Here is a 26,891-nt window from a genome sequence, read left to right as displayed (position 1 = left end):
AACTCAACCACCTAGGGCGCCCCATTGTGGCTGGTTATGGTGCCCCCCATTGAGAGAATCTCTGCTTTCACAGACCAACACCTCTGGCCTATTACCTGCAACCTAGCCTTCTATATAAAAGAGACCAACCATTGTCTCCACAGACACTTCACGGTTCCTGTTACTTTACCACATGGTACCCTGCTCGTCTCTATTGATGTCACCTACTTCTACACTAACATCCCTAATGCCCTTGGCCTTACAGCTATTGAATACTACCTTTCCCAATGCCTGACAGATTCCAAACCTAAAACCTCCTTGAAACTTCCTGGCAGATTAAAACTGTGTGCCCGACCGAGACTCGAACTCGGGACCTGCTTTCACAGACCAACACCTCCTTCCTAGTTGCCATGACTGACTACACCCTAACCCACCATTACTTCTCCTTTGAAGGCATTAACTACAAACAACTCCGGCATATGGCTATGGACACCTGCATGGCACCATCCTATACCAACCCATTCATAAGCCATCTAGGGGACCCTTCCTAAAACTCCCCATCCCCTCACCTGGTTCAGATTGATTGATGACATCTTCATGACATTGATAAAGGGTGAGAACACACCATCCACAGTTCTCAAGAATCTCAACACCTTCTGACCCATTAACTTCACGTGGTCCTACTCAACCCATCAACCCATCTTCCTCGATGTTGGTCACCACTTCAAAGATGGCTACATCAGTACTTCCATCCACACCAAACCTACCAACCGCAGCAATACCACCACTTCGACAGCTGCCACCCATTCCATACTATACCACAACATCCCTTCCATAAAGCCCAGACAGTTGCGGCCTTCGCATCTGTAGCGACAAGCTGTTCCTCTCGAAATATTCTGAGGGTTTCACTGAGGCCTTCACAAACTGTAATTACCCTCCTAACCTTGTACAAAAACAGATCTTAGTCACCCACCACCTCCCAAAGACCCACTGTCTGGCCACAGAGGAATATTCCCCTCACGACTCAGTACCACCCAGGACTAGGGCAACTGAATCGCATTCTCCACCAGGGTTTCGGCTACCTTTTGTCATGCCCTGAAATGAGGAATGTCCTACCCATTATCCTTCCAAGCCCTCCCACACTGGTATCCCACCACCCGTCGAACCTACGCAATATCCTTGTCCATCCCTACACAACCCCTGCTCCCTACCCCTTGCCTCATAGCTCATATCCCTGTAACAGACATAGGTGCAAGAACTGTCCCATACATCCTCCCACCACCACCTACTCCAGTCCAGTCGCAAGCATCACCTATCCCAACAAAGGCAGGGCTACCTGTGTAACCAGTCCTGTTATCTACAAGCTAAGCTGCAACCCTATGCTGCATTCTATGTTGACATGACAACCAACAAGCTGTCTGTCCACATGAATGGCCACCGACAAACTATGGCCAAGGAACAGCTGGACCACTTAGTTGCTGAGCAGTGTTCAACATGACGTTCTCCATTTCAATGACTGCTTCACAGCCTGTGGCATCTGGATCCTTCCCACCAACACCAGCTTTCAAGGAATGCGTAGGTGGGAACTCTCCCAGCAATAAATCCTATGTTCCTATAACCCTCCTGACCTCAACCTTTGTTAGTCATTGTCCTTAAGCCGTCGGCACACGGACCGTGCTGTCGAACATTAACGTTGAGCGTGCCAAGTTCAACGTGCTGCTGAACGATCAGGAACGATGCGACTTGTGCATACCGTACGTGGGCCCCAATGAGGTATACGCAATCGCAATGCACTCAAGCCACAGTTGAGGGATGTTTCTAGATCATAAATCACGGGCTCTACAGATGATGAAGAAACTGATGAAATGTATGATGAGATAAAAGAAATTATTCAGGTAGTGAAGGGAGACGAAAATTTAATAGTCATGGGTGACTGGAATTCGAGAGTAGGAAAAGGGAGAGAAGAAAACATAGTAGGTGAATATTGATTGGGGTAAGAAATGAAAGAGGAAGCCGTCTGGTAGAATTTTGCACAGAGCATAAATTAAATCATAGCTAACACTTGGTTCAAGAATCATAAAAGAAGGTTGTATACATGGAAGAATCCTGGAGATACTAGAAGGTATCAGATAGATTATATAAAGGTAAGACAGAGATTTAGGAACCAGGTTTTAAATTGTAAGACATTTCCAGGGGCAGAGGTGGACTCTGACCACACTCTATTGGTTATGAACTGTAGATTAAAACTAAAGAAACTGCAAAAAGGTGGGTATTTAAGGAGATGGGACCTGGATAAACTGACTAAACCAGAGGTTGTACAGAGTTTCAGGGAGACCTTAACGGAACAATTGACAGGAATGGGGGAAAGAAATACAGTAGAAGAAGAATGGGTAGCTCTGATGGATGAAGTAGTGAAGGCAGCAGAGGATCCAGTAGGTAAAAAGATGAGGGCTAGTAGAAATCCTTGGGTAACAGAAAAAAATAATGAATTTAATTGATGAAAGAAGAAAATATAAAAATGCAGTAAATGAAGCAGGCAAAAAGGAATACAAACGCCTCAAAAATGAGATCAACAGGAAGTGCAAACTGGCTAAGCAGGGATGGCTAGAGGACAAATGTAAGGATGAAGAGGCTTATCTCACTAGGGCTAAGATAGATACCGCCTACAGGGAAATTAAAGAGACCTTTGGAGAAAAGAGAACCACTTGTATGAATATCAAGAGCTCAGATGGAAACCCAGTTCTAAGCAAAGAAGGGAAAACAGAAATGTGGAAGGAGTGTATAGAGGGCCTATACAAGGGCGATGTACTTGAGGACAATATTATGGAAGTGGAAGAGAATGTAGATGAAGATGAAATGGGAAATACGATACTGCGTGAAGAGTTTGACAGAGCACTGAAAGACCTGAGTGGAAACAAGGCCCCGAGAGTAGACAACATTCCATTAGAACTACTGACAGCCTTGGGATAGCCAGTCCTGACAAAACTCTACCACCTGGTGAGCAAGATGTATGAGACAGGTGAAATACCCTCAGACTTCAAGAAGAATATAATAATTCCAATCCCAAAGAAAGCAGGTGTTGACGGATATGAAAATTACCGAACTATCAGTTTAATAAGTCACAGCTGCAAAATACTAACACGAATTCTTTACAGACGAATGGAAAAACTGGTAGAAGCCGACCTCAGGGAAGATCAGTTTGGATTCTGTAGAAATATTGGAACACGTGAGGCAATGCTGACCTTACGACTTTTTTTAGAAGAAAGATTAAGGAAAGGAAAACCTACGTTTCTAGCATTTGTAGACTTAGAGAAAGCTTTTGACAATGTTGACTGGAATACTCTCTTTCAAATTATAAAGGTGGCAGGGGTAAAATACAGGGAGCGAAAGGCTATTTACAATTTGTACAGAAAGCAGATGGCAGTTATAAGAGTCGAGGGGCATGAAAGGGAAGCGGTGGTTGGGAAGGGAGTGAGAAAGGGTTGTAGCCTCTCCCCGATGTTATTCAATCTGTATATTGAGCAAGCAGTAAAGGAAACAAAAGAAAAATTCGGAGTAGGTGTTAAAATCCATGGAGAAGAAATAAAAACTTTGAGGTTCGCCGATAACATTGTAATTCTGTCAGATACAGCAAAGGACTTGGAATAGCAGTTGAATGGAATGGACAGTGGCTTGAAAGGAGGATATAAGATGAAAATTAACAAAAGCAAAACGAGGATAATGGAATGTAGTCGAATTACGTCAGGTGATGCTGAGGGAATTAGATTAGGAAATGAGACACTTAAAGTAGTTAAGGAGTTTTGCTATTTGGGGAGCAAAATAACTGATGATGGTTGAAGTAGAGAAGATATAAAATGTAGACTGGCAATGGCAAGGAAAGCGTTTCTGAAGAAGAGAAATTTGTTAACATCGAGTATAGATTTAAGAGTCAGGAAGTCATTTCTGAAACTATTTGTATAGAGTGCAGCCATGTATGGAAGTGAAACGTGGACAATAAATAGTTTGGACGAGACGAGAATAGAAGCTTTCGAAATCTGGTGCTACAGAAGAATGCTGAATATTAAATGGGTAGATCACAAAACTAATGAGGAGGTACTGAATAGAATTGGAGAGAAGAGGAGTTTGTGGGACAACTTGACAAGAAGAAGGGAATGGTTGGTAGGACATGTTCTGAGGCATCAAGTGATCACAAATTTAGCACTGGAGGTCAGCGTGGAGGGAAAAATTGTAGAGGGAGACCAAGAGATGAATACACTAAGCAGATTCAGAAGGATGTAGGTTGCAGTAAGTACTGGTAGATGTAGAAGCTTGCACAGGATAGTGTGGCATGGAGAGCTGCATTAAACCAGTCTCAGGACTGAAGACCACAACAACAAACAACTCAATGGGCGCTGGTAAAATTCCCACATTAGCTCTATTATACGCACATTTCCTCCATCGTCCACGAAAAGGAAAGTACCATGTCCAATCAGTAAGGACACAGGCTTATAAAAGTTCCATTACAAACAGTGCGTTACAAATTTGGAATACTTCTGTGCATAAGATAAACATTATTTCATCATTCCCACATTTTAGTAAAACCCCAAGGTCAGTCTTACTTGATCACTGTTCCCACCCAGTAGCAGAATCTTTGCAACACTTGGATTACGAAGCGTAAAAGAAAAAGGGGCAAATTATCTGTATACAATTAGTGCAAGCTGTTCTGTGGATTAAGACAATCGAACAGTCACCCCTCAAAAAAAGGTGAACTTATATTTACATAACATCAGATATTATAGTATATACTTATATTACACTAACAATAAAGTATCAGAACATAAAAAAAATGCGAATGTTAGGGGAAAAAAAATTTGGGAGTGTCAAAACGCGAACCATCGCCCCTACAAACAATGCATCATACGACAGTGACACTATTAATTACGCTAAACCAACAATACACCTGTTGCATCTACTCATATTATGTTACCCCTTGCTGAAAACCTTTAACGTAGATATGTTACTAATTGAAATTTAATTATAACAAATTGTACCAAGAACAATGGGTTTTGGGTGGATCTTCAGTGTGTCGCTGCCTTCAAACAGCCTCCTCTCATAATACGCAAGTTACAATAATTCTTTTGTCACGTATATGATGTGTCTCATTATTTTATTGGAACGAATCACACATTTAACAATGGGTTTTCCAGTGATTCTCAATTTTCTGGTGCTCAGAAACGGTATATATACATATAGGCTTGAAATGAATGTCAATATGGTGCCTCACAACTCTGTACTGAAAGGAGACGATGTGGTTGTGACGTAGGTGGCGTTGTGCCGTCTCATTGGTCAACGCTCAGACGCACGCTCAGAATATCTGACATGCCAGATATTGCTCTGCACATTCGGAAGGACTGCCGAGCGTGCTACTCCACGATATGACGTCAGAAACTAGGAACGTTCAACGCTCCACGTTTGGATGCACGGTCCGTGTGCCGACGGCTTTACCTATCTAGGGCCTTCCCTGTTCCCATTCCAGCACTACACAGCCCTCTATTCCAATACGCACCCACTTCTCTCCTTTCCTGCTATCCCCCCCCCCCCTCCCCTGCTCTCTGTCAAAGCTATCAACTGCACCTAGCTGCCCTATCCCCTCTCCACCTCGTCCCTGTGCATTCCCACAAGCAGCATTTTATCGTCCTCCCCACCCGGACACTGTGGTCATGTTTATGACTTGCGTTTCTGTGCGTGTGTGCGTATGTGTGTGTGTGTGTGTGTGTGTGTGTGTGTGTGTGTGTGTAAAGCACACAATACTGTGAAAAAAGCATGATCTGGGAAACCTTTCGAAAAAGAGGAATTAAAAGGCTGACTATGAAAAGAATAAAGGGAGTGTAACAAGGAAGTGTGAGCTGTGTAAAAGTAGGAGAAGAAAAGGCAGACTGGTTAGAACATAAAAAAGGGCTGAAGCAATGGAGTGCACTATTCCCAGATAGATGATTTAATGGTGTGAGGAAATGGAAAGGGACAAGGTATAAGAAAGGCTAAAAATATGGGGGGACGCAGTGGAACAGTATGGATTGAAATTTATGCAAACAAGTGTGAAGGTATAAGATGTGAGCGGTGATTGATATAATTAGAGAGTAAGTACTAAAGCAAGTGCAAAGTTTCAAGTGACTAGGGAGTATAATGAAGGCAATGGCAGGAATGATAAGAAGAGTACTGAAAGGGGAAGGAAAGGCAAGTGCACGGAATCCTGCAGAGTGTAAGAAACTAGGTTTGGAGGGAGGATGTACCACCCAAAAGCAAGCACATTATGTTACAATACTCGCACATGCTTCAGAAATGTGTGTAATGATGAAAAGGCAGGGCAGAATACAGGCTTGTGGGACAAAATTTCAAAGAAAGAAGAGTAAGGAAGGCGACGGTGAGAGAAATTGTAAAAGACAAGTCTTTGTAAGAGAGCATAGAAAAGACAAGGTTACGATGGTATGAGCATGTTAAAAGAATGGGAACTAGAAAGCCACAGAGACAGGCTCACGAACTGATGGTAGGAGGCACGAGACCTAGAGGAATATCGACAGACGAATGGATCGCTGGAGAGAAGGAATGTGTGACAATGAGAGGAGAAGACAGAAAAATGGAGAGAGAAACATGGTGGAAGGAAGGGAAGGATGGAGAGGCTTATATCCCAAAAAGATCAAGCCAGGGAGTGAAACTTTATAGAGGATGATGATTATAACTTAGGAGATATCAGTGCATCCTTTATTTTCCTGTTACCCCAGGCAATGATTTGTATATGTCACCCTGTAACAGGCTGTGTAAGTCATTTCAAAGATGAAGGGAAGGCAAGGGCATACCCCCACCAATACAATGATGACTAGTAAAGCAATTTGGCATTCAAACCAACCTTCCAGTTGATGACATTTTTAGTTCAGTTTTGTTTACAGTAACAAGCAATAGCTGGTAAATTTATCTAAAATACTGACACAGCATCATACAAAAAGGTAAACCAATAATGGAAACTATCTCTCTTCATCCAGTCAGATCATGCAAATAATATGGAAGTAATAACTCAAGCATTTTTCACTATCAATTTACACTGTAAAATATTTCATGAAGTGTTTAGTAACAAAGCTGTCACAGTTGCAGTACATACACACTGCAACAAATTTCTTAGCATGCATTTCACAATATATTAAAAAAGTTGCTGGTCCTGTGTCAACAAAACTTTGAAACTGAAAAATGATGGGAACTGCAAAAGCTTATTTATTGTTACAAAGAAATAAACTGTTTTAAAATGCAGTCTAAATGCATTCCTGAATTAGGCTACACAAAATTTATAGATATTAAAGATTCTTAATCTCCTTTTGATTTAATACTCTTGTATTTAACAAGACAAATAATAAGTACCTGAGGTTCAAACCCCATGTCAAACATTCTATCGGCTTCATCCAGAACAACATATGTTACACGTCTTAGGTTGGTTACTCTTCCTGCGAAGAAGAAATGCAAACATTAGGCATCTAAATATTAAAGAGAGGAAACACTGAAGAGAAAAAAGACATATCAAAAGATATAAATTATATCATGTTACATTACAAACAATGGAATAACTGAAAAGTGTGACAGACTATTACCTGGCTTCCAGAACTGTTACTTACTTCCTCTGGAAGAAAAGAGGTATAGGTTTGGGAAGGAGTGCAGGGTACTCAGTTTTCTTTGTGCTCACTACAGCTGTGTTCCTGTTGGCTGCTTGAGTGACCTATCCCTTCCCTTGCCAAAACCTGTCCCTCTTTTCCTGCCAGATGAAGGAATAATCATTCCCAAAAGGTGAGTAATACTAATTTTTTAATGTGTCTATTAGTAGTACTATAATAATACTTCCTCAAGGTAAGTATTGATCAGACAGTCTTGTAATTTTACAATTATCTCAAGTTAATTTTCATTTTGATACAACAATGTAAGGAGTAATAGTAATCACACTTACTGTGTAGTTGAGACACAGAAGTTAACAGGTTCCCCCCCCCTCCGCCCCCCCACACACACAGCAAGAGGAAGGCAGAGGGAGAGAGGAGGCAGAAGCAGAATGGAGAGGGGAGGGGGAGGGGGAGAGGGGGAGAGGGAGAGACGGGAGAGAGGGAGGGGGAGAGAGAGACAGGGAGAGGGGGGAGAGAGGGAGGGGGAGAGAGAGACAGGGAGAGGGGGGAGAGAGGGTGGGCGAGGGGGAGAGGGTGGGGGAGGGCGAGAGGGGGGAGATGGTGGAGATGGGGGAGAGGGGATGGGGGAGAGAGGGGGCAAGGGGGAGAGGATTGGGCAGGGAGGGAGAGGGGGAGAGGGGTGGGCCGGGGGAGAGGGGTGGGCAGGGGGAAAGGGGTGGGAGGGGGAGAGGGGTGGGCAGGGGGAGAGGGGTGGGCAGGGGGAGAGGGGTGGGCAGGAGGAGAGAGATGAGAGGGGGAGAGGGGTGGGCAGGGGGAGAGAGATGGGAGGGGGAGAGAGGGAGGAGAGAGGGGGGAGAGAGATGGGAGAGGGAGAGAGGGAGGGGGAGAGAGAGGGGGGAGAGAGATGGGGGAGAGAGGGGGGAGAGAGAGGGGGAGAGAGAGGGGGGAGAGAGAGGGGGGAGAGAGAGGGGGGAGAGAGAGGGGGGAGAGCGGGGAGGGGGGAGAGCGGGGAGGGGGGAGAGCGGGGAGGGGGGAGAGCGGGGAGGGGGGAGAGCGGGGAGGGGGGAGAGGGGGAGAGAGAGGGGGGAGAGCGGGGAGGGGGGAGAGCGGGGAGGGGGGAGAGCGGGGAGGGGGGAGAGCGGGGAGGGGGGAGAGCGGGGAGGGGGGAGAGCGGGGAGGGGGGAGAGCGGGGAGGGGGGAGAGCGGGGAGGGGGGAGAGCGGGGAGGGGGGAGAGAGGGGGAGGGGGTAGGGGAGGGGGAGAGAGGGGGAGGAGGTAGGGGGGAGAGGGGGGAGGGGGTAGGGGAGGGGAAGAGAGGGGGAGGAGGTAGGGGGGAGAGAGGGGGAGGGGGGAGGAGAGGGGGAGGGGGGAGGAGAGGGGGAGAGAGTGGAGATGGGGGAGAGAGGGGAGAGAAGGGGGAGAGGGGGGAGAGTGTGGAGGGGAGGGGGGAGAGATGGGGGAGAGAGGGTGGAGGGGGAGAGAGGGTGGAGGGGGAGAGAGGGTGGAGGGGGAGAGAGGGTGGAGGGGGAGAGAGGGTGGAGGGGGAGGGGGATAGAGTGGGGATAGAGGGGGAAGAGAGGGGGATGAGAGGGGGATGAGAGGGGGAGCGGGTGAGAGGGGAGGGAGTGTGGAGGAGAGGGGGGAGATGGGGGAGAGAGGGTGGAGGGGGAGAGAGGGTGGAGGGGGAGAGAGGGTGGAGGGGGAGAGAGGGTGGAGGGGGAGAGGGGGGGAGAGAGGGGGGAGAGAGTGGGGAGGGGATGAGAGGGGGGTGAGAGGGGGATGAGAGGGGGATGAGAGGGGGATGAGAGGGGGAGAGGGGGAGAGGGGGGAGAGGGGGAGAGGGGGAGAGGGGGAGAGGGGGAGAGGGGGAGAGGGGGAGAGGGGGAGAGGGGGAGAGGGGGAGAGGGGGAGAGGGGGGAGAGGGGGGAGAGGGGGGAGAGGGGAGAGGGGGAGAGGGGGAGAGGGGGGAGAGAGGGGGAGAGAGGGGGAGAGAGGGGGAGAGAGGGGGAGGGGGAGAGGGGGACAACTGAGAGACCGGGTACAGCATTCAGCCACAAAAGACACATGGGTGGACCAAGACAGTTTTCAATCAAGCATGAGCCCCAGGAATTTCGTAGTTTCAGCACAGAGCCTTGAGGCAACCCGTTCTCCTGGATGAAGGTGTCCGACAAGGCCAAACACACACGTACCTTGAAAACTTGGTCTTTTAAAAGTTCCTGAAAGAAACAGGGCAGGTGGCCTTGGAAGCCCCACGTGTATAGAGTGCGCAGATTACCAGTCATCCAGCAAGTGTCATATGCTTTCTCCAAATTAAATAAAAAAGACATAACTATGGTCTGACATTTCCGTAGGAAACTGTTCATGACAAGGGTTAAGAAAGTGATGAGACAGTCAACTGCTCAGGTTGCCCCCATATGACAGAAGACGGCGTGGAACAATTAAAAGAATTAGTACATGAAATACAGCTAGCATTTTTGCTATTGAGAAGAATGCAACGACATTGAGCACACAACTGTTTAAAACGAGTACAGTTCGCCATCATAGGATGATAGTTAAAAAACACAGAGAGCACATCTCCACACCCGAATCACACTGCAGCACCGTCAGTCCACCAAGGGACTGGGACATGTCGTAAAGATGAAGTGCGAGGTATGGAATGTTCTGCAGCAGTAAGGGTAACATTCCTGAGGTACTCTACTTGGTCATCACAGACAGGGAAATGCTGCTCGTCGAAGGTCACCAAGAAGAACAAAGCCTCCAATCAGCCTTAGAAAACTGCCAATAAGTTTTACACATAGGTGGGGTAGAAGTCAGCAAATGGATAGCACATGGGAAATGGTCATTCACGTACGTATCGGAGAGAATGGACCACTCGAGATGACGAGCAAGCTGGGCAGTGCAAAATGAGAGGTCCAAATAGAAACAGGTGTGCATGGAGTCTGAAAAGGAATGTGGGTACTCCTGTGTTAAGACAAATGAGGTTGAGTGGATTGAGAAAATATCAGCCACGAGGGCAAACTCTCTGACAGGTTCTGGAAGAGCCCCGCAAGGAATGGTGTGCACTAAAGCAACCGAGCAGCAGAAAGAGGTGACGGGAGTTGGTCAATAAGCTGGAGGAAGTATGCCCTAGTGACACTGAAAGATGGAGGGACCCAGACATTACAAAGAGAAAAGGTGAAGCTAGGAAGGATAATGCAGACTGCAACGGCTTGCAACCGAGTGTTCAGTGAGATGGTCTGGCTATGAATATAATCCTGATGGGCATCATGACTCCCCCATTAGATGGAATACCGTCCTTAGTGGAAATGCCAAAGTGGGAAGACGGGAAGGAAATGCGAGAGGTCAAAGCAGTCGCAAGGATCCAGTTTCAAGAGCAGCTGTAATTCCTCCTTGTTGGATCTAATGCTGCTAATGTTCCACTGGAGAAGTGTCATAATGGGGATTGGGGAGGAGGGAACAAATGAAGGGTAGTCACCTCATCAGCTGCCTAGTGCCAGCCTTTGAAGACTCACTGCTACAGGGTGCAGAGGCCAGAAGATCCTGTTCCACAAGACATACAGAGGTGTCAGCATTCTCACTGGGTGAGCATGTCGATTTCAGGGCAGAAACGCAGGGCAACTGGGTGAGCATATCACGCAGCGACACCATTCAAGAGGACTTCCGAGTTGGGAAGGGGAAGATGGTTTGCCTTTGTTTGATTTCTTAGAGCCTTTGCAGTTGGCAGGTGAAGACTCAGATGTTTGTCGGCTGGAAGGACATAAGAACTCTTCACAGGAGTATTTCTGTCCTTTCCAGCCTGCCAGTTGTGTAGTAGATGATTTCGCAGCCAGAGGCAAAGATTTGGTGGCTTGTTGCACAGCTGGAGGAGAAGGAGACAGAGATTCTATTGTGATACTGGGTGAGTTTACAATTGCCATGCTGAATTTGACCTCACAAGTCTGCATGGGCATGTCCTTCACAGAGCAAGGTGTAGCAAGAATGGAACTGTGTCAAATCGTAAAATGCAGGGCTTTTGACTAGTGCACAATATGGTGGTGAGAATTCATCTGATGCTGAGCTGGTTGGTGGTCATGCCAATATGAAAATGGTGGTCCTCGTCTGATGGGATTCTAGAGCATTCTGCTGAGCACAATATACTCAACATCAAATTATTTCCCTCCTTTACCAAGCTTTTCTGGCTGCACAGATGTGAACTGTCCAAAGAACATACCTTTCTATCCACCCTCCTGGTCTCAATATTACCTAGCCTCTGGCTGACATCCACACCTACCTGTTCCCATCCCTCCCCCTTCACTCTAGTTCAATCCAGCTATCCATTCATCTATATCCACACTGTGTTGTCCATGGTCTCCCTCTTTAATTACCCTTACTTGTCTCCACCCCCATCCCCCAAAAAAAACCCTTACCACCACTTCATCATGTGCCAGATGAAACTTCCTCTGCCTATGCCAGTGCAACCTCTCTGTTGCCACAGTCCCATCCCATTTCTTTGCTACTTCTGTCTGCTTAGATATCACTGTCCTTTACCTTCACACTATGGTCAGATCAAATTTATTTGTTAACCAATACTTCACACTTTATAACCAAATTACCTAATCAGAATTCTCAATACCACAAGTAAACTTTCCACCATTGTAAATGTTTCACAATATTTGTAGTGAATGAGTAGTGCACACCTGTGGATGCACTCAAAGGTCATTTAAAAACTGGATGCTAAATCCTGTCTGCAGGAACAGCCTGTGCACTGTTGACTAAATCTTAAGTGACAGGCAGCTGGCAGCTACTGTGACAATGCTGTAGTTGCATGCAAGAGCTACTAACTAACATCTATTTACACAATCTTTTAGTTGCTTACACAAATATCTAGTTTTTACACACACACACACACACACACACACACACACACACACACACACACACACACATTTCTGAGAATCAGAATTTACCTTTCTGAATAATTTATTTTTCTTTTTTTCCTTAACAGGATGAAACAAATTTGCCTTTCAGCTGTATTTTTTGTTATATTATCCTGCTTAAAATGTAACTGATTTCAGGGCCATATGACCGATCCTCAGGCACCAGTTACAGGTGGTTTTTATGTGTCACTTGTTTACAGAGAATGGATGAGATGATGACGCCGAGGAAGATGCACAAGATGAAGATGGAGGACAAGAAACCAATGGAAAGGTCAAGGTACAGGTGGCTAAAAGGAGTGGAAGAATGTATTCAGAGACACAAGAAAACTTGGCCAAAATAGGGTCAGAGAGGTGTTGGGGAGACAGGAGAAGATGGAGAGGCTTGTGCTCCATGCTGATCCTTCCCGTAACATGACTGTACAAGGTGGTGGTAGTGGTGGTGGTGGTGGTGGTGGTGACGACGATGATGATGATGATGATGATGATGATGATGACAATGACGACGACGAGGATGAAGACAACTATGATTATGTAGACATGCTTGTGAATGATTTTGTTGTTTGAATGAATAATTTGTTTTTTTTTTTTTTTTTTTTGCAAATTTTGACTATATGGAACACCTGTAATGTGCCGAGGACTTTCGAATTAATTACACAGTAAACTGAACAGCATAGCAAACACAGCTGAAATGAAACTATGTTTCATACCACTAAATAACCAGCACACACCTACTGTTACTCCATCTATAATGGAGTTTACTTACAATATATAAGGCTACAAGAGTTATCTGTTACGAGAAAGGATTGATTTGAAAGTTCTAATGCACACAAATTAGGAAAGAGCTTTTATTTCATCCTATCTTTGTAAAGTTGAACAATTATACTGAAAAATAAGGCACTAAAGCATGTAATAAAGTTGTTTGTCAGTTAAGGTCAGACATATTTTACCACTGTTGGCTGCAAGCAGGTCAATCATTCTTCCTGGTGTACACACTATAATTTCAGCACCACGCTTCAGTTCAGCTATCTGCTCAGATATTCCTGTTCCCCCGTAGACACAGACAGCTCGGAGATTTAAAGCTTTGGTAAACTTGCGACATTCTTTACCAATCTGCATACACAGCTCCCTTGTAGGAGTCATTATCAAAGCTGTTTAAAATAAATATTACAGATTTAGTAATTTATAGGTTACAGTTCAAAGTATATATATGAAAAAACATAAACATGCATTAAGAACAGAATCAAATTAACCAACAACGATACCTTCCACTGACACAGAGATGCATAAAAGTTAAGGTCCAAATTCAGTCATGTGACAAGCACCCATTTTACAAAACAAGTAATGTTTATTATTCCAAAATGTGCTTAAAGCAAAAGGATTAAAGGAAGCAATCGGGTACGATCACAATATCCAATCCAGACATCCATACTACGAGGGTTATATGAAAAGTAATGCCTCTACCTTTGTTAATTGGGTTTGCATGGGAATATTTTAATAAATCAAATGCAGAAATAATCCTCAGAATGTGATCTTTAATTACCAATATTCACTTTTCCACATAATCACCAGCCAATCGGATACATTTCTAATAAGTTTTCTGAATCTGTCACGGAAGAAGTCGACACACTGTTTCCGCAACCACAGTCACACAGTTCTCTCAACATCTTCATCAGAAACATAATGATGTCACCGCAGATCATCTTTCATTATCGGGAACAGATGGAAGTCAGATGGTGCTAAATTTGGACTGTATGGAGGATGCCGTACTGTGGTGAGATTCAGTCTCTGAAGTTCTGCTGTGGTGCATGTGAAGTGCATGGTTTGGGATTGTCATGCAGCACAAAAACATTTCCCTTTTCCTTTCAGACCCTTGTTATCCGTTGTTTCAGAGTTCACAGCACTCTAAATTTATTTTGTTCCACGATCAAGGAAATCAACAAGGATAACACCATCTGCGTCCCAGAACACTATGGCCATGATTTTTCCAGCTGACGGCTGCGTCTTGAATTTCTTTTTCTGGGAAGAGTCCGTGTGTCGATATTCCATAGACTGAAATTTTGTCTGAGTTGTAACGGCATACCCACATTTTGTCTCCTGTCACAATTGAATGGAGAAAGGCATGAACTTCATTCTCATAATGCGAGAGGAGTTGCTGGCAAATTTCAAGTCTGTGCCCTTTCATTTCAGGAGTCAGCATCTGGGGTACCCACCATGCAAAGATCTTCTGATAGCCAAGCAAAGCAATAATGTGATCCACACACTCTTGTGAAAAGCCAATTGTGCTTGCAATTTCTCTCTGAGCGATACAATGATCGTCCTCCATCAATCTGTCAACATTTTGCTTGTGAAACTCAGTGGTTGCTGTCACAGGGCGTCCAACTCTTTGTTTGTCACACAGGTCAGATGTTCCCACCTCAACATCTTTAAACTTATTCGCTTAACAACACACAGTACTCACATCAACACAATCACCATAAACTGCTTTCATTCTCTGATGGATCTCCTTTAGGGTGATACCTTCTGCTGCCAATAATTCAATGACTGCACGTTGCTTAAATCGCATTGACTGGCCGTCTGTTGCAGGGTTCCATACTTCACACTGTAACAACACAACCGTTCAATGCTAAGGCTTCCCGCCAACTGGAGCTGTAGAGAAGAGGCTACGGAACATGCCAGTTCCTGCCGCATACCAATGCTGTGAACTGTTGAAGAGTTACAAAGGTGGAGGCATTACTTTTCAGTCAACTCTTGTACACAGCTATTGGCATCCATAAGTAACAATCTTGATGATTCACTTTATGTGGAACAAATATGGAAAAGCATTTCACCACCCAGCGCTAACAACAATGTGGCCAGAAACACAATTGCTTCTGCTACATTTTATGATGATCAACCTACTCCAGTGGCAGACACTGCAAAAGAGGCATTTTGCATCACAGTGTAGTATATTGTTAAAGTTTCGAGAGTGTGTGTTCCTAGAAGAGTCAACAAATATACTGCCTCCTTCTACGTATATCTCACAAAGAGATATTGAAGATAAAATTACAGAGATTCGAGCCCATACGGAGGCTTACTGGCAACCGCTCTTCCCGCGAACTATACACAACTAGAACAGGAAACAGGGAAGTGACAGTGGTACACAAAGTGTCCTCCACCATAAACCGCAACATGGCTTGCAGAGAATGGATACAGACGTATAAGGGAACAATAAATAGCAGAACTTTTTAAGATCTGAACATAGGTTAGTGGAACTGGGAAGGGGTTGAACAAGGCGAATGAGATAAAGTGGGATAATCAGAAGAGTGGCAAGGAACAAAGACCAAACAGAATTGAAATCAGGATTGATGTTTTACAACAGAGTTACAAAAACATTAAAATTATACTCCAGACACTGAAGGAATCTGAAGCAGAATATCACAATTTGTAACAAAATAAACAATAGATATTCTACTGAAGTCTATGCACTAACACACATGCAGGAGTTATCATAAAGTTTTAATTACCTCCTTCAAAAAATAGTTACACAATTAATGTTTTCTTTGTTTGCTGGTATATGTTTGCACTAATGTTTCACACTAACGTACAGGCCGGCCGCGGTGGTCTCGTGGTTCTAGGCGCGCAGTCCGGAACCGTGCGACTGCTACGGTCGCAGGTTCGAATCCTGCCTCGGGCATGGATGTGTGTGATGTCCTTAGGTTAGTTAGGTTTAAGTAGTTCTAAGTTCTAGGGGACTAATGACCATAGCAGTTGAGTCCCATAGTGCTCAGAGCCATTTGAGCCACTAACGTACAGAACAGCATCACGAAACCACCAATAGCTGCTGTACTGTGTATTTATTTATCAACATCTGGTTTCAATCAAGCAACCATCTACAAGTTACATGACTAGTAAATGGTAGCTTGGTTAAAACTGGTTGTCAATATATAAATACATGTTATAGCAACTTTTGGTCTTTTACTGAAAAATTCTTTTCATGGTCACTCACATTAAAAAAAAAAAAAATTAAAAAAGCATGAGATATGTGCCTATGTATGACCGCAGTCTGTGGCCTAACACTACAACTAACAAGTCATTTTACATTACACTTTGGTATTGTAGTACCCAGTTAACCACTTTTCAACAGTTTACAAAGTGAAACTTTTTCTGTTGTCTGGCAGTACATTTTTGTAAGCTGAGGAAGATCTCTCCACATCACAAGAGGTTAATGGTGCATACTTGATAGACACAATTACTCGAGGTCCCCAATACAATCCATCTTTGGGCTTCTCCCCATAAATAATGACTGACACTCTCTTCACATCTGGAATTTGTCAAAAGGTGGGTAGGACATGTAGTAACACAAATGGGTGGTCGTAGAAATGAGGAAGTTCTTTGTTGGGTTCAAACATATAAAACAGACAAAGATAATGACATAATGGAATGTGGGTATATGATGTTAGCAGACTTTCAGTAGCAACATGGAAATGCCTAGCTGAAGTCCATAATGTATGGAAATGTTTAGAGGATGTCTTTATCCAGCTGTGCATGTCAAATGGTTGACAATTTTGATGGTGGTGGTGGCAGAATGTTAACACACATTATTGCAATGGTTTCAAAAATGTACTATTGCTATACTTCTTTAAAATAATATTTTAGAATTTTGCCATTATACTATGATACTAATAAGTTTTGTTTTGTCACAACAGCTTTCACTTCATATTTTTTGAAGTTTTCCAGGTACAATAGCTGCTTGAATAGTTCTTTGGCATAATGCTGAATGTTTTCATGGAAACTGCACTGTTTTCATGGAAATTGCACAATATTCCAATGAAGAAGCTGCTCATTATCTTCAGAAGATGGATGATCGACTGCCTTGTTGAAGTGTTGTGCATTTTCCATGACATCCAAAATCACACCTACTTCCACTTTCTTCCACCAAAGCACTGCAGTTCACATTTATTAAAGATGGTAACAGATACTGAGAACTCTTATACTGTGTGTCTATTTCATTCACATTTAATTGTGATAAAACTTCAGAGCTGCAGATTTCTCTGTAAGAGGTAGCTGAAAATGACTGAAGAAAAGGTTGAGAACATGTGGACAATTTTCTTATGCAGAAATCAAGGAAGAGAGCAAGCAGAGAGTTGAATATCACACAACTGTTTTTTTATTTTTTATTTTTTATTTTTTTTAATGGGCCAAAGAAAAGATACAGCGTACATACAAACCACACAGAAAATCTCTGCACTCTTTTTGATAAATGAGATGTGACATGTCAATCTTCATACGTGGATGTATTACATCTCCGAAGTCTACTTAACGATGAAAGATGCCCGTGAGATTTGAAGAAGGTTTATTTTATTAGTAGTTAAGATTTGGAGGTCAGACTGTGGGAGGAACGGTTTGCAATATCTGCAAGTATGTTGAAAGAAGTGCGCATCACACTGATAAGGTGGGAAGGTACCATGTCAAGGGTGTGACGAGCAAAAGTCTAATGAACTGTCAGCTGAATCTTCTCTCAACTAAGATTCATAAGGGTCAGTCGGACACGATAACATATTTTGAAGACTGAACATTATTGTGACTGGAAATAACAAGTTATTGTGTTCAGAAGGGTTAATACAGGCGTTCACTATTACTGGAAAATGGTTATTTGGCCCTGCCTTGCAGGTCTAAATCAGCAAAACATCAAAATAGGTGACTGCAAGAAATTTTGTTAGTACATGTCATCATCAAGGCCAAGAGAATTATAGATCATAATTTTCACATTCACACTTTCCTTGACCACATTTCACTTCATAAGTCACCAACTGTTAGTGTGTTCTTCCCCCCCTTTCCTTATTCTTCAAGGAACAAACCATTGCCTGATAGGTACCTGCTCTGAACATATTATTACTGCACAGGTTTCTACGACAATAGTCTCAAGAGGCAGTTAGAAATTGACAGCATGGACTTCATCTATCAGGATGATGATTCACCACAACTATATACTAATGTTTATAAATTGTCAAACATCAAATTGGGAAGAGGATGTACTACTCATAGTGGAGACAGTGATCACAAATTCCTGTGCTTGTTTTAAGCCTACTCTATTTGACCTCATGCAAATTGACCAAAAGACTTCCCAGAATTATGAATTCACACTGACAATGTCCTTACACAAGCTGATAAACTGAATGTGGAATTAAACAAGTTACAGACACTATGCATCTCGAATCAGCAAGGGGGAACATATTAAGCACTTGCAACAACTTGTAGCTAGGTAGATTAGCGGACCTGTTCCAACTATTTGTAATAACAATCTATTATTTTGGTGAAACTCACTATGGACACTGTGTCCCACCACTGGCTGCTGTGAGTTTTACTACTAAAAAGTCAGAAAACTATTACTGCATGTTGAAAGAAAAGTAAAAAAAAAAAAAAAAAAAAAAAAAAATTATGAGAGCAGAGCCACTCATTACCTGCTTCATATCCTACATAGTCAACAATGAAAGCACTTTCTGTCCCATGGAATGGGCTTTTCTCTTCTAAATCCTCTCCATTAATATTTCACCCATCTTCAGCAAATGTAGTTGCATTTATTGAAATAATCAGTAACCAATTGCACAAAAGAAATTTTATTTCCTTAACAGGTTTCAGGCACTTAATACCCATCTTCAGAAGGTTATAACTATCACATTATTTGTAAATGTCAAAAAGAAGTTGCATGTGGCATATTGCTGTGTTCATGTGGTTCATAGTACCTTTACAGAAATAATATAAGGAAGACAAACAACAAGTAATACGCTGCATGCATATTTCTGACACTTGCAAATATTGCTATGTTATAGCCTTCTCAGGAAGAGCAATAAGTGCCTGAAAGCAGTTAAGGAAATAACATTTTATTTGTGCAACTGGTCTGCTTGCTTGTTTTGTTTTAGGGCACAAAAACAACTAAGATAATATGTGCCCATGTCACAACTGTACAACATGGAGACGAAAAAAGAGTTAAAAGCAATTACATGTTAAGCCCAATCGATGGAAGGAACGACAGCTACAGACAGGTACTTTCTCTTTGAGAAAGGGCCATAAAATATGCCATAGAGACAACAGAAATCCTGAACTAAAGATTAAATTTCCTTCTGCACATTGCTACAACGGATAAAAGTAGAGCGCGGTTGACAGCCTGCGCGTCTAATCATAGCGTGTAGGCTTTCACGGCCGGCGTCTTCAGTAATTAAAACTTCCGGGCTAAGAGGCCGTGGTCCAATAGTAGAAATACTTCTCCCTGACGTTTTGTTGCCAGCTGCGGGCAACATCATCTGAGGTGAGTCTACGACTGGCTGCTAGGCCGTGGAGGTCCTGTTTATATAGAGTGCGTAGAGAGCGCCACCACTCGTCACGTGTTATCAACAGTAAAACTATCTCTGGCGCCCTCTACGCGCTCTATATAAACAGGACCTCCACGGCCTAGCAGCCAGTCGTAGACTCACCTCAGATGATGTTGCCCGCAGCTGGCAACGAAACGTCAGGGAGAAGTATTTCTACTATTGGACCACGGCCTCTTAGCCCGGAAGTTTTAATTACTGAAGCCTGCATGTCGTTCATTAAAATGGCCAATAACTCAGACAACAAACATAAATTAGAACATAAGTGGTTAAAAAAATGGCATTCCATCAGGGAATGGCACAGCATCAAAGGTTGGTGACAACGGGCACAAAGTGGTGGGGGATCACCACTCCACACTCGGCGATGGCTAAAAGGACAGTGGACAATACCCAACGTCAATAAATTGATCTCTTTGCAGCAAGAGGGGTGAGAGGTGACTGGATAAGGCTTAGGGAGAGGTTTAATTCAGCGGACTTGTTCCTATGAAAGGAAGACCAGTGGTGACGCCGAAGTGACATAACCGGCTGACAAATGGCAACACAGAGATCATCAGAGGGAATGGAAGAACTAGCTGGCAGAGGTACAAGGACTGCAGCCTTGGCAGCAGTGATACAGGGTGAAGAGCTCTGCTGTAAATACTGAGCAGTGTTCCGGAAGCCAATACGAAAACTGTCATTGCCAATGACAGAGGCACACCCGCCACCATGGTTAGTTCGAGAGCCGTCAGTATACACAAAGGTATTATTGCAAAGGTTGAGTAACTTACAGCGACAGAACAACTCTGAAGTAGTGCACTTAGGAAGCAAATGAAGTCCAAGGTGAACATTGGCCACCACAGGAAGCCAAGGTGGTGAACGGTTCACATGCGTCGTAAAAGTGGCAGGTAGCAGGAAGTTAAGCTGCCGCAGCAATAGCCAACCAGGAGGTAACAGAGAAGAGGGATGTGTCTTATACTGGTGGTCAAAGGAGTCTCCAAAGAAGCAGGCATAGGATGGATGGCCAGGCACAGCAAACAAAAGACATGCGTATCTGCTGAGGAGAACATCACATGTCAGTATGACTGCAGTAATTCAGCAGCTTCTGCAAGCGAAACTCTCAACCAAGTTAGTGTAAAATGCGCAAGTGGCCAGATGGATACCACAATGGTGGATTGTATTGAGAAGGCGTATGAGGGGCAGACATGCAGATGCATAAATGAAACACCCATAGCCTAATTTCGAACAGACAAGGGATTGGTACAAGTGGAGGAGGGTGGTATAATCCACTCCCCAGGATGTACCACTGAGGAAAGTAAGGACACTGAGGGACTGAGTACAGTGGGTACCAGAACGCTGCACAGTAAAGATGAAGTGCAAGGAATGGAACATTCTGTGGCAGTAAGGATAACATTGGTAAGGTATTCTACCTGGTGATCACAACTTGGAAAAAATTGTTCATTGAAGGTCACCACGGATGAGTAAAGCCTCCAGCAGACCTTAGAAATTTGCCATTTCAGTTTGCACACAGGTGGGACAAAAGACAGCAAAAGGATAGCACATGGGAAATGGTCGCTTGAGTATCCATCAGAGAAAAAGGACCACTCCAGACGACAGGCAAGCTGGACAGTGCAGAATGAGAGATCCAAATAGGAACAGGTGTGCATGGAGTCTAAAAGGAATGTGGGTGGTCCAGTGTTAAGGCAGATGACGTTGAGCTGCTTGAGAAGGTCAGCCAAGAGGGCACCTCTCTGATAGGTTCTGGGAGAACCCCAAAGGGAATGATGCGCATTAAGTCACTGAGCAGCAAGGAGTGAGAGAGTTGCCCAACAAGCTGGAGGAAGTCTACCCTGGTGACACCAAATGAGGGAGGGATGTAAAGGGTACAAAGGGAAAAGATTAAGTGAGGAAGGAAAATGTGGACTGCAACAACTTGCAGCTGGGTGTTAAGGGAGATGGTGTGACTATGAACATCATCCTATACGAGCAGCATGACTGCCCTGCAAAATGGAATGCTGCCCTTTGGGGGATGATCAAAGTAGACCAGAAAGAAATGCGAGAGGTCAAAGCGGTAATGAGGATGCAATTTTGTTTCCTGGAGGCAGAGAACAAGCGGACACTGAGATTCCAAGAGCAGCCGTAATTCCTCCTTGTTGGACATAAGGTTGCAAACAATTCATTGGAGGAGAGTCATAACAAGGAAAGGGGAGGAGGGAAAAAATGAAGGGGTATCATATCAGCAGCTGTCAAGTCCCAGTCTTCAAAGACTCACTGCTACAGGGCGCAGACGCTGGAGGATCCTGCTTCACGAGATCTACAAAAGCATCAGATCGGTCTGCAGACTCCAGCGCAGAAAAGCGGTTCGCAGTGTGCACTGACGACGTGGAGGTTGGCCGGTTCTGAGTATCATGCAGCGACACTGTTGAAGAGGATCTCTGAGTTGGCAAACGACAAGACCGTTTGCCCTTGTTTAATTTCTTGGGAGCTTTTATGGTTGGCAGATGCCAATTTAGATGTTTGTTGGCTGTAGAGATGTAAAATGTCTTCATGGGAAATTTCTTTCTGTCCTTTCCAGCCTGTCTGTTAAGTAGCAGGTGACTTTGCATTGTGAAGTGAAAATTTGGTGGCTTGTTGCACAGCTCGAGGAGAAGGAGACGGGGATGCTACCGTGACACTCAGTGATTTGAATTGAGGTCGCATGTCTGTGTGGCCATGTCCTTCGTGGAGTGAGATGTAGCAAGAATGGTACTATAAGTGCCAGATCGTAAAACGCAGGGTTTTCAACTAGCCAACAACTCGCGAGAGACTGTATAAGGTACTTTTCCCTTCACCCAGATCTCATGGACAGCCCGATCATTGAGATACAAGGGAACAATCTCGGGAGGAGGCTGCATGGTCGCCATTGCAATTGTTACAGTGGGGAGAAGGAGGTGGACAATCGCCCTCGTGAGCATCCCTACCACAGGTTACACATTCGGCCGCGTGTCAACAAGACATTCGAGTGTGGTTGTAACCATGACACTGGTAGCAGCACATCGGGTTCAGAATGTACAGTTGGACTGTGATAACTTCATAGCCTGCTTTGATCCTTGATGGAAGCACTACTCTGTCAAATGTGAGAAAGAGAGTGCGCATGGGCACTAAGGACGCATCTACCTTTTTCATCACCTGATGGATTGCAATGACACCCTGATCAGAGATGTAAGTCTGGATTTTCTCATGGGTCAGACCATTGAGCAGCCTAGTGGAAATAACATCATGGGAAGAATTCAGCATTCGATGGACCTCGACACGAAAAGGATAGCCATGGAGGAGTGACGCTGCAAGCAGTTGTGCTTGAGAATCATAAGTAGTCTCCAAAAGCAAACTGCCATTGCATAAAGAGAACAGGGTTTCACAGGGCCAGCAATTGCATCATATCCTTTCTGACTAATGAACAGATTAACAGTAGCAAAGGACTGACTGTCTTCAGTACGCGAAACAATGAGGAACAGAGGTGCAGCTGGGAGGGTCTGTGAATTGTTAGCCTCATTTCATTTACATTTGATAGACTCAGACTGAGAGGATGATGTTCGGCTTATTGCAGAAAATCCTCCATGATTGTGTCTCTGATGGTGTGCTGCTTTCAACCGGGATCACCCTCAGAAGGCAGCTCACCCGCCTTAGGTGATTGTTCAGACCTTAGGTCACACCTCCCGAACACCTGACAGAAGGACCAATTGGCAATTTGGGAATGTAACAGCTCAACTCAAGAATCACCCCCCACCCCCGTGCTTGGCCTGAACCAGGGGGTACATGTGAACGAACCCTACCTGTCGACCCAGGGCAAGGAATTATGCTTTACCCAGTCACATGTTACACTTCAGACGCATGGGCCAGCCTTCAGGAGCGAACAGGAAGGAAGAAGAAAAAGAGGAACATCAAATACTGAAGCAGGAAAACGATAGGAGAAGGGGAACGAAGAAAGAAAAAGAACGAAAAAACTATGGAGGGACTGTTCTGATGTCAGGCTGCTGAAAATGCAGAACACATTCCCAAAAATGTCCCAGACCTGTTCCCCAAGGGAGGATAAAAAGAACAGTTAGAGGATAGACATGCAGTACAGAAGGGAAAAGATGCTGCGAAGGCTGGGGTCCCACGATAGCCAAGCATGAACTTGCCAAAGAGTGGCGGGCCCCCTGGTTGGTTGTGCAATTGGTTGCTTATTATTTCAATAAATTCGCCCTCCCATAACTACTAGCACCTGAGATTTCAGGTAGTTATGGACAAACATGTATACTAATTCCGTATGCTGAGAAATAAATCATTTTTTGAGTTGTAGGTAGAAGCGACTGGTGAAAGATTTGGACTGTGGAGGGTGTGGAGAAAGTTCAAACCTCGAGTTCTTTGTGATCTGTACAGAACAGACAGCAGTGTGTTCACATGCATTGTCATAAATCAAGACAATTCGGGCACTCCGCTATCCTGTCCTGTATGGCACTTATTAATCTGGAAACTCTTTGATGGTTCATCTAAAAAGTAATTGATATACTCAACTCCATGAAACCTACCAACAGTATACATTTTTGATCCCATCATTCCACTGCCGTAATTGTTCTGTGTAGATAGTGTTTGTCTGAACTTTATTAACACTGGAAAATTTGAATTATGCTACTGCATGGTGTGCCGTTTTGAGTACAAATTGATGTAAAATACTCTTTTTTCAACATATCACAATGAAAAAAAAAATCTTATTCATATCTTCAGCACCATTATGGATCAGAAATGCATATGCCAGCATCATTAATCGTGTTATAGTGATCATCAGCCAAAATAATTGATTACATCTTGTACACAGGTTACAGTATCTCAGTTTCTCAGCTATAATCAACTGCAGAACACTGGACATTGGAGGAAATTGCACAGCAAGTTGACTAGAATGAAATTTTCACTCTACAGTGGAGTGTGCACCGATATGAAACTTCCTGGCAGATTAAAACTGTGTGCCGGACCAAGTCTCGAACTCAGGACCTTTGCCTTTCGTGGGCAAGTGCTCTACCAACTGCTGTGAGGATGAGGCGTGAGTCGTGCTTGAGTAGCTCAGTTGGTAGAGCACTTGCCCGTGAAAGGCAAAGGTCCCGAGTTCGTGTCCCGGTCTGGCACACAGTTTTAATCTGCCAGGAAGTTTCATATCAACGCACACTCTGCTGTAGAGTGAAAATTTCATTCTAGAAACATCTCCCAGGCTGTGGCTAAGCCATGTCTCCGCAATATCCTTTCTTCCAGGAGTGCTAGTTCTGCAAGGTTCGCAGGAGAGATTCTGTGAAGTTTGGAAGGTAGGGGATGAGGTACTGGTGGAATTAAAGCTGTGAGGACAGGGCATGAGTCGTGCTTGGGTAGCTCAGTTGGTAGAGCATTTGCCTGCGAAAGGCAAAGGTCTCGAGTTCAAGTCTCTGTACGGCACACAGTTTTAACCTGCCATGAAGTTTCAGCAAGTTGATTAATTGTGACGCAATATTTTTGCGGCACTTTTTGATTCACTTGCTCAACAAATGACTCTTTAATTCTACAGTGGAGTGTGCACTGGTTTGAAACTTCTTGAAAGATTAAAACTGAGTGTCACACTGTACTGCCTTTAGTAGGCAAACCTCTTACCACCTGAGATAGGTGGGCAAGAGCCATGAGCTGTACTCACAACTTTGCTTCTGCCCACAGAAGACAAGATTCCTTGTTCGATGCACAGTTTTAGTATGGTGAGTAGTTTCACAGTGGTCTGCCATTTTTCTTTGTACACATTCATATTTGCTTCCCAAAATGCACAACACCGCTGTCTTATTTTTCTACCCCAGTTTTGAGATGTGTTATGAGCATATAACATTGGGTGTCTGAATAAATGTACATTTGTGCATTGTTAAACTGGAAAACACAGGTTTCTACATTGATAATGTCAGATCAGATTGAATTAGACCATAGAAACACACAATCAGTATGCCTACAATCAATCTCAGTGTTTCTGTGTTTTCTCCTGAGAGATTTTGTAGTTGCTCATATACCTACAGTTTACAGAGTGCTGACCACAGTCCCTTTAATTCCACTGTACGCATATACTGGTGGCAATTATATGGGTACAAGTGCAATACGCGTAAAATTATTAAAACTGAACAACACCAATTAAGCATTATCATTTACATTATAGATGGTACGGCAGGCAGTAAACAGAATGTATTAAATATCCTTGCCTCTAAGTTAGTCTGCTTAATTCACTAAATGCTTGAAAATAATTGATTAGATGTAAGTTTCCCTTTGAACCGAGTTCTGCTTATTAGACTGTTCACCTGTTTCTTTATTATTATTTTTTTTAATTAACAAAGTTGTATCAATATTTGTGTTTTGAAAAATCAGTGGTAAATTCAATAAGCTATTTATTTTCAATAATGTTGTTGTTTCTGAATATCTCACTGTGGACAAACGGATTACTTTCCACAAAAAATTCTTCAGGCACAAATACAAACTATGAAATCTGCAAAAGAAGGCTGTGAATCTAAGATAAGTACATGACTACATTTCCAGTTTCTGTATGATCAGTTACATTTGCACAAAACGGGGAGAAAACAAATATGATGGTCAATAGCAGATCATTAACAGTCATGTAATTTGGCTTTTATTTCAGATTCTCCTCACTTCAAATTGCAGTTTCATGATCGGGTTTTTAAGTGACAGAATTTGTCATCTGAAAGTATATTTCTTTCTCACTGTCTCAAATGGACATGGAAGTGACTACAGCTTCCACAAAAACATGAAAGTAGTCATTACTATGGTGAAGTAGTCAGGATTAAAAATACAGCAAAACATGGGTATCACAGTGTTAAGACACATACACAAACTAGATAACAAATGAGCTACAGTTAAAATCCGCAAAGTTATCTTAGATGTACGATCTCACTTGATCATTGTGGGAAAGCTCTGGATACATATGCTACTGTGAAAATATCACTATACCAATTGCCACTACTGACAGACATAAAACAAGAGCAGTTATCCTTACTTTCATTTTAGCCAACA

The 26,891-nt window shown here is 43.7% G+C and overlaps 1 protein-coding gene across 1 annotated transcript in view; it reads right to left on the bottom strand.

Annotated features, from left to right (window-relative positions):
• Window positions 1–26,891, bottom strand: part of LOC126237361 (probable ATP-dependent RNA helicase DDX46) — a 165,510-nt gene that overhangs the window by 45,998 nt on the left and 92,621 nt on the right. Inside the window, exons 11-12 of the mRNA XM_049947429.1 lie at window positions 13,476–13,676; window positions 7,366–7,448 (exon numbers count right to left, since the gene is read on the bottom strand). Of these exons, the coding sequence (XP_049803386.1) occupies window positions 7,366–7,448; window positions 13,476–13,676 (284 nt within the window). The remainder of the gene's footprint in view (window positions 1–7,365; window positions 7,449–13,475; window positions 13,677–26,891) is intronic.

The sequence above is a fragment of the Schistocerca nitens genome, chromosome 2, assembly GCF_023898315.1.
Source record: "Schistocerca nitens isolate TAMUIC-IGC-003100 chromosome 2, iqSchNite1.1, whole genome shotgun sequence".
In the NCBI taxonomy this organism is placed as follows: domain Eukaryota; kingdom Metazoa; phylum Arthropoda; class Insecta; order Orthoptera; family Acrididae; genus Schistocerca; species Schistocerca nitens.
The sequence above is the reverse complement of the archived record's forward strand: the minus strand, read 5'-3'. Positions and strand labels throughout refer to the sequence as shown.